Source organism: Palaemon carinicauda, chromosome 5 (assembly GCF_036898095.1).
Source record: "Palaemon carinicauda isolate YSFRI2023 chromosome 5, ASM3689809v2, whole genome shotgun sequence".
In the NCBI taxonomy this organism is placed as follows: domain Eukaryota; kingdom Metazoa; phylum Arthropoda; class Malacostraca; order Decapoda; family Palaemonidae; genus Palaemon; species Palaemon carinicauda.
Window position 1 is genome coordinate 193,181,215 of NC_090729.1, and position 10,979 is coordinate 193,192,193.

Consider the following 10,979-nt stretch of genomic DNA (forward strand, 5'->3'; position numbering starts at 1 on the left):
CTGAAATGACGAGCCAATAGTTTTTAACGAGGGTTAATTACCCCCGCGCTAGTTAGCGGGGGGTGGGGAAGGGTAGCTTGCTACCCCTCCCCCCTCTACACACCGGTGACTTGCTCCACTTCACTTTTGGCTCGGCGGTGATCAGACGTGTCTGTTCATCGCCTTCGTGACAGCCTTTAATTTTCTGCTTTTTCTTTTCAGCTTGTGTGATTGGTTGGAAGTTGACCTTCAGTTATTTTCTTTTATTTACTATGCGTACATGCCCTGGAGTTGCCGGCCGTCCTTGTGGGACTTTCATGTCGGACGTTATTACGGATCCTCACACCCTCTGCCCTCAATGTCGGGGCCGACGGTGCGACCAGGATAACATGTGCCGTGAGTGCAGGGAGTGGTCTGCCTCCCAGTGGGAGAGGTTTGGCCGTCGGCGTAAGAAGAAGTCCAAGAGAGACCGTTCTCCTCCGGGGTTAGCCTTGAAGGAGGAAGGTTCTCGGGACTCTTCTTCCGCCGCCCAAACCTCCTCCGAAGCTCCCCCTAGTCCGCCTCCTAAGGAGAGTCGTCCGAGTGGGAGCGCAGGCCCTTGTTCTGTTTCCCTACCTTCGGTGGGGGCAGAGGGCGTCGCCTGCCATAGCGAGGCGGTTCCCCCTCCTCCTCCGGGGGAGGTTATTGATAATAATGCCTTATCCAGTGATGATCTTTTACAGATTTGGTCGTCCCTGGGGCTTAAGGGCTTGGCCTCCAGGGTCGCTCTTATTGACCTTGTCTCGTTGGGGGCCGCTGTTAAACAGTCGCCGGTGGTAGCAGAGGTAGACCCTCTGTCTATTGTCGACGTCGTGGTGACAGAGGCCTCCGACGTGGCTGGGCCTTCCAACGCAGGTGCTGTTGCTGGTGATGGTGCTCAAGGCTCTCCTCCTCCTTCCGTGCATCCTTCGAAGGGGGAAGTGAGTCCTTCGGTCTCGACTGCTGCCCAGCTTCCTTCTGAGGGAAGTGTTTTGACGGAGACTCCCCTTCGGAGGACCGATGGTCCTGACGATCTCCCCCGAGGCCGTCTCCGCCGTAAGGCTCACCTCCCTCTACGCCACAAGGGCCTCCCTTCCCCTTACAGGGGGAGTAAGAGGCGCCTTTTTGGGTCTTCGTCCTCCAGGGGGGGGACTCTCCTCGTCAGCCTCAACCGACTGCTCCGCCCTCCTTGAACCTCTCTGCAGACCGCTCACCATCTCCTGCCGGATCTTCGCCTTCTGGAGAACTTGTCACCCGACGGGCAACGGTCCCTTCGGGGTTAAGGGATTCTTCCCTTACGCGAGCAGGGCTAGCGCACAAGCGCTCTCCTGCTCGCCGACGCTCACCTGCTCGTCGGCTCTCTCCTGATGTTCGCCCCCCTCGCCAGCGCTCTCCTGCTCGTCAGCTCTCTTCCGAGCGTCAGCGCTCATTTGAGGACCATCGCCCTGTGGTCTCTGACCACCCTTTAGTTCCTGCTGAACTCCCTGCTCACCATCCACCTGGTCCTGTGGCTACGCAACATCGTGCTGCGCGTGTGTCAGAAACACATGTTCGCCAACGCGCCAGCGATCTTCCCGTTCCTGCTCGTGAACGCGCCGCACCACCTATCCTCTCACAGGACACGCGTCGACCTTCTGCTCGCCAGCGATCACCTACACATGCTGCTCGCCATCGCACGACCCTGCATGATCGCCCGCTTACGCATGCTGCTCCTCATCGCACAACCCTGAACGATCGCCCTCCTGCGGATGCTGATCACCATCGCACCCTTTCACGCGATCATTCACCTGCGCATGCTGCTCGCCATCGCACAACCCTGCACGATCGCCCGCTTACGCATGCTGCTCCTCATCGCACAACCCTGAACGATCGCCCTCCTGCAGATGCTGATCACCATCGCACCCTTTCACGCGATCATTCACCTGCGCATGCTGCTCGCCATCGCACAACCCTGCACGATCGCCCGCTTACGCATGCTGCTCCTCATCGCACAACCCTGAACGATCGCCCTCCTGCGGATGCTGATCACCATCGCACCCTTTCATGCGATCATTCACCTGCGCATGCTGCTCGCCATCGCACAACCCTGCACGATCGCCCGCTTACGCATGCTGCTCCTCATCGCACAACCCTGAACGATCGCCCTCCTGCGGATGCTGATCACCATCGCACCCTTTCACGCGATCATTCACCTGCGCATGCTGCTCGCCATCGCACAACCCTGCACGATCGCCCGCTTACGCATGCTGCTCCTCATCGCACAACCCTGAACGATCGCCCTCTTGCGGATGTTGATCACCATCGCACCCTATCACGCGATCATTCACCTACACATGCTGCTCGCCATCGCTTACCATCACGCAGTCATTCACCTGCGCATGCTGCTCACCATCGCACATCAGTGCATCGACATACCACAGCTCGTCATCGATCGCCTGTGGATCTACATCGCCAGCGATCTTCTTCACCTACTCGGCAGCACGATCCCTCGCCGTCGCGCCATCGCTTGCGTTCGTCGCCTCGGACACGTGTTCATTTACCTGCCCACCCTCACGCCCACTCGCCCGCGCGATCGCTCGCCTGCGCGCCCGCGCGACCGCTCGCCTGTGCGCCCGCGCGATCACCCGCGCGACCATAGTTCGCGGCGAATTCCACAGCCGGTGGTAGCAGCAGAGACGCGTGCTCCTAGACGGCATTTGGGATCACCTCCATCCAAGCACAGGTTGGCATTGCAGGACGAAGACAGGTCAGTACAGCATTCTTCCCCACCTTCTTTTCAGGCAGGTACTGTCGTGTCCACTCCAAAGGATCGCCCGATCCCTTTCACCTTAGCGAGGATTTCGGACTCTGTGTCCTTGGAGCAGCAGACTTGGTTTGGTCCGCTGGTACGGGCGTTAGTGAGGGTTATGAAACCAGCACTCGCCGGCCAGGGTAACAAACCAGCAGCTGTCTCTCCTACGCTGAAGAGAAAGAGAGGAGTGGACTTCGTGGTGACTTTCCCCAGGGCGAAGTTGGTTCCCAAGAGGTCGGTCTCGAGGGTCCCCTCTCCTGCACGAGTACTCTCTCCTTCTCCCGTGGACGAGGCCTTTCCGTCCTCAGGGGAGTCCAGTGGGGCGGTAGTCTTCCCCTCGGCACCAGGGGGGGAGACTTCGCTTCAGGCAGGAGAATCGTCTCGTGAGGAAGGGGCCCCTCGAACCTCATTGTTGGGATCCTGTATCCCTCCCAGGAGGGAACCCAAGGATTCCAAGACCATCCCTAAATCCTCTGCAACGATTCGTCAGGAACCCACGACTACCCAGGGGAATGTCCACGTATCACCCCAGGAAGAGATTCCTGGGGCAGGAGACTTAGCTGCCAGCCCGCAGGGAGGAGAACAGCAAGAGTCCGAACATGCCTTCTGGCCGGTCCTAAGCCTGATAAGGCAACTTAACAGTCTTACGGATCCAGTCATCCCCCCCCCCCCCCCCCCCCCCCCCCCCCCCGTGAAGGCAAAGACACGATTCTGGATGAAGTGTTTGACGTTCGGAAGGCCCCAATACCAGTGCAGCTCTGCCCTGGTCTTGGGGGCTGAAGAGTGCCAGAGCTAGGGCCAATGCTCAGCTCGCACTTCTTACCTCCTCCAGTCGTTCCACTGCCGGGAACAAACTCATCCCTCCTCCTCGCCTTCAGCAGAGGAGGTATTTCGAGATCCTGGGTGAGCACAACCTCGCTCTTCCTCTCCATCACTCTGTGGAGGAGCTGGCGAAGGGAGTTCCCTTGGAGAAACTCTCTGCCCGGCAGGTGTCGTTCTCGGCGGCAGAGATCCTTAACCACGAGAAGGTCGCTAAGTGTGCCATGCAGGCCACTTCGTGGCTGGACTTCTGGTTAGGATCTCTGGGCATCCTATTGCGATCGGAGGACTTGTCCAAGGAGACCAATAGGAAGGCCCTAGAGACCTTCTTGCTCTCGGGCACCCGCTCCATCGAGTTTTTGGCACACCAGGTTACCACCCTGTGGGCCAACTCGGTGTTGAAGCGTCGCGATGCTGTGTCCGAGAGATTCCATCCGAAGGTCCCCGCCGTAGATGTGTGTAGGCTCCGACATGCCTCCCTCCTGGGGGAGAGCCTGTTTGAACCTCAAGACTTGGAGTGAACGGCTGAGAGGTGGAGGAAATCCAGCACGGACTCCCTCCTCCACAGGGCCCTTACAACTCGGCCCTATAAGCCTCCAGCCCCGCCATAACAGCAGCAACAGCCTCGTAAGGCTCCCAAACAGGCACCGGCAGCTAAGAAAGTGGTGTCTAAGCCCCAGCCCTTTCCAGCCAAGGTCAAGAGGGGCGGTAAGTCCTCCAGGGGAGGCAAGACTTCTAGGGGTGGCAGTCCCCCTGCGTGTCCACCTGTGGGGGGATGCCTTCAGCGTTGCGTCCGCAGGTGGCAACATCACGGGGCCGATGCTTGGACGGTCTCAGTGATCGGCCAAGGTTATCGCGTCCCGTTCACGTCATCTCAACCTCCCCTGACAGCGAATCCAGTGTCGTTGAGCTCCTATGCCATGGGATCGGTAAAGGGGCTGACCCTTCAGGCCGAAGTCGAGACCATGTTCGAGAAGGTCGTGGACGGCTCTCCAGGCTTCTTCAGTCGACTCTTTCTTGTAAAGAAGGCTACTGGAGGCTGGAGACCCGTCATCGATCTCTCGGCTCTGAACTGGTTTGTCAAACAAACCCGGTTCAGCATGGAGACAGCAGACACGGTCAGACTTTCGGTGAGACCACAAGACTTCATGTGTACACTGGATCTAAAGGATGCGTACTTCCAGATCCCAATCCATCCGTCTTCCAGGAAGTACCTGAGATTCTGCCTAGACAACAAGATCTACCAGTTCAAGGTGCTGTGTTTCGGTCTCTCCACAGCTCCTCAGGTGTTCACCAGAGTGTTCACCCTGATTTCGACTTGGGCGCACAGGAACGGCATTCGTCTCCTTCGTTACCTAGACGATTGGCTGATCCTAGCAGACTCGGAGTCGACCCTTCTTCGGCACCGAGACAGGCTTCTAGATCTTTGCCAGGATCTGGGGATCGTGGTAAACCTCGAGAAGTCCTCTCTGCAGCCGTCCCAACGACTGGTTTATCTAGGCATGCTAATACACCAATCTCCACAAAGCCTTTCCATCAGACGACTGGATAGCAAGGCTGAGGAGGGTGGCGGAACCTTTCCTCAGGCGAAAAGAACTCCCCGCCCAATCGTGGTTGCGTCTCTTAGGCCACCTATCCTCCCTGGCCCGTCTGGTTCCAAACAGCCGCCTCAGGATGAGATCCCTTCAATGGCGGCTCAAGTCCCGGTGGAATCAAGGATCCGATTCCCCGGACATTCTGATCCCAATGGGGTCTCTGGAACAGACGGACTTGCGGTGGTGGCTGGCCGACGAGAATCTGCGAAAGGGAGTGAGTCTTCTCGTCCTCCCCCCGGAATTGGCTCTGTTTTCGGACGCGTCAAGAGAAGGGTGGGGGGCGCACGTTCTGAACCAGAGGGCCTCAGGCCTTTGGTCAGAATCAGAAAAGTGCCTACACATCAACCTGCTAGAATTGAAGGCCGTCTTTCTGGCCCTTCAACAGTTCCAACGGTTCCTGACGGGTCACTCCGTGGTGGTGATGAGCGACAACACCACGGTAGTGGCTTATATCAACAAGCAGGGAGGCACTTTTTCGCAACAGCTATCCCGTCTTGCAGTAGAGACTCTGAGGTGGACCGAAACCCACTCGATAACACTATCAGCTCGCTTCATTCCTGGCATGAGGAATGTGCTCGCCGACAGTCTGAGCAGGGCTTCGCAGATAGTGAGTACCGAGTGGTCTTTGGATCCTCAGATAGCCAACAAAGTCCGGACTTTGTGGGGTTCCCCGACGGTGGACTTGTTCGCGACAGCCTTGAACTTCAAGCTGCCCCTGTACTGCTCACCAGTCCCGGACCCCAAGGCACTCTGGCAAGATGCTTTCCAGCAACGGTGGGACAACATCGACGTGTACGCCTTCCCACCATTCTGTCTGATGAGAAGGGTGCTCAACAGGACCAGACTATCGGTCAACTGTTCGATGACTCTAGTAGCTCCGCTATGGCATCACGCGGAATGGTTTCCGGACCTTCTGCAACTCCTGACGGAACTCCCAAGGGAGCTTCCTCCATGACACAAGCTTCTCAGACAACCCCACTCCGGTGTCCCTCACAGGGCCGTAGCCTCGCTTCGGCTTCACGCCTGGAGACTATCCAGCGTCTCCTCGCGGAGAGAGGCTTTTCGCAACAGGTTGCGGAGAGAATGTCTCGGCACCTGCGAAGGTCCTCTGAGGGAGTCTACCAAGCGAAGTGGAGAGTCTTTTGTGATTGGTGTCGTGGAAGGGGTATATCTCCACTCGATGCCACTATTCCAGCAATAGCGGACTTCCTTGTGTATCTGCGAGAAGAAATGCGCCTTTCTGTCTTGGCAGTGAAAGGCTATCGCTCAGCCTTAAGCTTGGCCTTCAGATTGAAGGGCGTGGATATTTCTTCATCGCTAGAACTCTCTTTACTCATACGTAGCTATGAGCTTACCTGCCCCCAGTCGGAAGTGAGACCCTCTCCTTGGAACGTGGTTCGAGTCCTCAGGTCTCTCAAGAGACCTCCCTTCGAGCCATTACGCCAGGCCTCCGATCGCCACCTGTCTTGGAAGACGGCTTTCCTACTCGCCTTGGCCTCGGCCAAGCGAGTTAGTGAACTTCATGGTCTCTCGTACGACATCGCCCATTCAAGGGGATGGGGGGAGGTAACGTTCAGGTTCATCCCTGAGTTTGTGGCCAAGACTCAGAATCCTGGAGTGCCGGATCCTCGGTTCGACTCTTTCAGAATCGCGAGTCTCCGTTCTGTAACAAACGACCCAGACCAGTTGCTACTATGCCCAGTGAGGTGTCTGAGGTACTACTTGAAGAGAACGGCTGCAGTCCGTCCTCATGTGCGAGCTTTGTTTGTGAGCACAGGCAGGACAAAGAGGAGGGTCACCAGGAACACCATCTCTGCTTGGATTCGAAGGGTTATCCACCATGCCCTGAATCCTGACCCTCCTCTGTCACGTCGCCCTCGGGCCCACGATGTCAGGGGTATTGCTACATCCCTGGCCTTCAAGAGAAACTTCTCTGTGACGCAGGTACTTCAAGCTGGGGTCTGGAAGCGTCTAACGACCTTCACAGCCCACTACCTGCAAGACGTGACCCACAGGAGCCTTGATACGTTCTCTATCGGCCCTGTGGTGGCTGCACAACAGCTGGTCTAACCTCAGGCTTCTTTTTGGACAAGTAGCAGTAGGTTGAGGGCGTTGTTACCCGGTCTTAGTCTGTGTGAATGAAAGAGTATGTCTGACCCTTACTTCTTTCTTCATTCTCCCCTCTCTTGGGGAAGCAGCATCCTGGTCCTCGCATAGCTGACCTCGACCTCTGCAGGTAACCCATGCTTCTTTGTGCTCCTAGTATTAAGCTTAATACTGTTGCGTCTCCCATACCCTGACGAGGTGGTATGGGGAACGTCCTATCCTAGAATTCCTATCTGAAGGTCTCAAGGTCAACTTCATAGGACGAGTCACACTCTCCTCCTCACACTACTTATGTAGGCCACTCGTTCCTAGCGATGCTAGGAACCTGTGAGGTACAGGGGCTCCCTCTCTCTAGTGCTGCTCACTGAGGGATCGAGCCCCCGGGCAAGCCGAAGTCAGTAAGGCTGGGGACTTTCCACCCTTCCTAAGGGGTAAGTCACCCTTTGTAAATAGCGTGGTTTGTATTTCGGTTACGGAACAAATGACAAATTCGAAGATAATTTGTATTTTTCCTAACCATACAAACCTTAGCTATTTACACATATGTGCCCGCCATCCCTGACCCCCAAGTCAAGTCCTACCTCTAAGTGAAGTGAAGCAAGTCACCGGTGTGTGGAGGGGGGAGGGGTAGCAAGCTACCCTTCCCCACCCCCCGCTAACTAGCGCGGGGGTACAGTAATTAACCCTCGTTAAAAACTCTTGGCTCGTCATTTCAGCTGCGCTAAAAGTAATACCCTTTGTAAATAGCTAAGGTTTGTATGGTTAGGAAAAATACAAATTATCTTCGAATTTGTCATATTTCCATGTCCACGAGATTCATGTCAACCAACCCAATATTATTATTATTACTGTATTATAATTACTTGCAAAGCTACAAGCCTAGTTGGAAAAGCAGAATGCTATAAGCCTTAGGGCTCCAACAGGGAAAATAGCACAGTGATGACAGAAAATAAGGAAACTACAAGAAAAGTAATTAACAATTACTATGAAATATTTTAAGAACAGTAATAACATTGGAATAAATATTCCATATATAAACTATAAAAACTAAAAAAAAAAAAAAAAACAAGAGGGAGAGAAATAAGATAGTGTACCCGAATGTACCCTCAAGCAAGAGAACTCTACCCCAAAGAGGTGAAAAACCACGGCACAGAGGCTATGGCACTATCCAAGACCAGAGAACAATGGTTTGATTTTGGAGTGTCCTTCTCTTAGAAGAGCTGCTTACCAAAAGTAGATCCTCCCACCACAGGAGGCATTATTTTTTTCTTTTGATTGATATATCAGCTTCTGATATTAAACAAATTTTTGTTTACAGTTGTCTAGGATTTTTTCTTTTGCGCACTTCATTATTTGCTAGTCTCATGCCAAATATATGTTCTTGTCTTTTTTATATCTATGGTAATGCATTGTACAGTGATGTAACTCGTGACTTCAAAAGTATTTATTTTCTCAGTTAGGTCACCTTTATTTACACATCGAAAAGTGATTGGGTTACCATTCTTCTTCTTCTTCTTTTTTTTTTTCTTCTTTTTTTTATTATTATTATTATTATTATTATTATTATTATTAAAGGATGTAGTTGTCATTTTTATTGAGTGAAAATTAATTTTTGTCCTTTTATAAATTAATACATTTTTTTTTTTTCTCAAGGATGTAGTCGTCCTTTTTATCGAGTGTAGATTAATTTTTGTCCTTTTATAAACTAATTATGTTATAACTTTTGCTTCGCCAACAGCAAAGGGTATGTATTCACCCCTGCGAGCCACTTTACACAAAAACTACCGTACCGATTTTGACCAAACACAGTAGTCCTGTTGGGTATGACCCAAGGATGCATCTGTAATGTTTTGGATTAAGTACATTAAAATAAAAGTACGCAGAAGTACTTTGTAAATAATTGCAATGTTAAGTAAATGGAAAATATTTTATCAATCAATATTTTGTTTGTGAACATTATGCAAGAGCTACAGAAACAATTTCAACGAAACTTGGTGGACAGGGGGGCTATGGCCCAAGGACAAATCCAAGATATTTTGAACAAAATACATCAAAGTACAAATACATAATGGGGTTAACCCTTTTACCCCCAAAGGACGTATTGGTACGTTTCACAAAAGCCATCCCTTTACCCCCATGGACGTACCGGTACGTCCTTGCAAAAAAATGCTATAAAAATTTATTATTTCATATTTTTGATAATTCTTTGAAAAAATTCAGGCATTTTCCAAGAGAATGAGACCAACCTGACCTCTCTATGACAAAAATTAAGGCTGTTAGAGCAATTTTAAAAAATATACTGCAAAATGTGCTGGGGAAAAAAATAACCCCTTGGGGGTTAAGGGTTGGAAATTTCCAACTAGCCTGGGAGTAAAAGGGTTAAGTAAATGGAAAATATTTTATCAATCGATTTTTTGTTTGTGAACATTATGCAAGAGCTACTGAAACAATTTCAACGAAACTTGGTGGACAGGGGGGCTATGGCCCAAGGACAAATCCAAGATATTTTGAAGAAAATACATCAAAGTACAAATACACAGTGGGGTTAAGAACTAAGTAAACTGCTTGAAGTGGTGAAGGCATGCTCTCTACTGGATGCCCCTCTTGTTAATAAAGGGATTTTGACGAAGGAAAAATCTATTTCTGGGGAGAGACCTGTGATGCCCGGTGAAAAGTCGTTCTTTCTACCTTTTCTGATATAAATCTTCCAAATATACCAGAGAAAAATAAAAGCATGGAATGCAGAGGTTACTACCCTCGCGCGAGCACCTCGTGAGTGTCGTGTATACATCAGGGGCGTGTGAAAACCACTATTCACAGGCTGTCTTCCAATTAGATAACTCCTTCATCAAAGACCCCAGAAACCACACTTGTACCACGCCACCGTCACCCACACGAACGCCTTCTAGGTCATCCTTCTGTTTTGGACTTGCTCCACATTACTGGAAAAAGAACAAATGCCCGGTACTGAAATAAACTGTCAAAACAAACTATGGTACTTAACATTGGTAAAGGTGAAGTAGCAGCGTCAGTCATGTTGAATTAACGACAATCACTTGCGGAAACACCGATCAAAACAATTTACGACTTAGCGGGCAAGTCCAAAACAAAAGGATGACCTAGAAGGCGTTCGTGTGGGTGACGGTGGCGTGGTACAAGTGTGGTTTCTGGGGTCTTTGTTACGGCCCTTCCCTTTGATGAAGGAGTTATCTAATTGGAAGACAGCCTGTGAATAGTGGTTTTCACACGACACTCACGAGGTGCTCGCGCGAGGGTAGTAACCTCTGCATTCCATGCTTTTATTTTTCTCTGGTATATTTGGAAGATTTATATCAGAAAAGGTAGAAAGAAGGACTTTTCACCGGCCGTCACAGGTCGACCCAGAAATGTAATAACTTGAACTAGCTCATGGAAATTGTTTTAGACTAACTTTATCATTTTATTGTAATATTTATTTGATATTTTCTTGTGAAAAGTCAAGGGTGCCCTAGTAGTGTTAAAAATATTCATCGAATCTTTCATTACAGTCCAGTCATCAGAACTGATGGTGGATGCTCTCCTCCACTGTAGAACGCTTATATTCACCAAATTGAGAGACTCAGAAATATTTGTTCCCATCATAAGGTTTGTATAAGAGTACATTATTATTTGGTTGTAGTAATTGCAAGTGA

The 10,979-nt window shown here is 51.2% G+C and overlaps 1 protein-coding gene across 1 annotated transcript in view; it reads left to right on the forward strand.

The window, feature by feature from the left end:
- The window catches only part of LOC137641306 (uncharacterized), a gene marked incomplete at its 3' end in the record, with an annotated part of 54,528 nt that extends 43,596 nt beyond the window's left edge, over nucleotides 1-10,932 (forward strand). The window contains exon 7 of the mRNA XM_068373734.1: nucleotides 10,836-10,932. Within this exon, the coding sequence (XP_068229835.1) occupies nucleotides 10,836-10,932 (97 nt within the window). The remainder of the gene's footprint in view (nucleotides 1-10,835) is intronic.
- Between the last annotated feature and the right edge of the window lie 47 nt (nucleotides 10,933-10,979).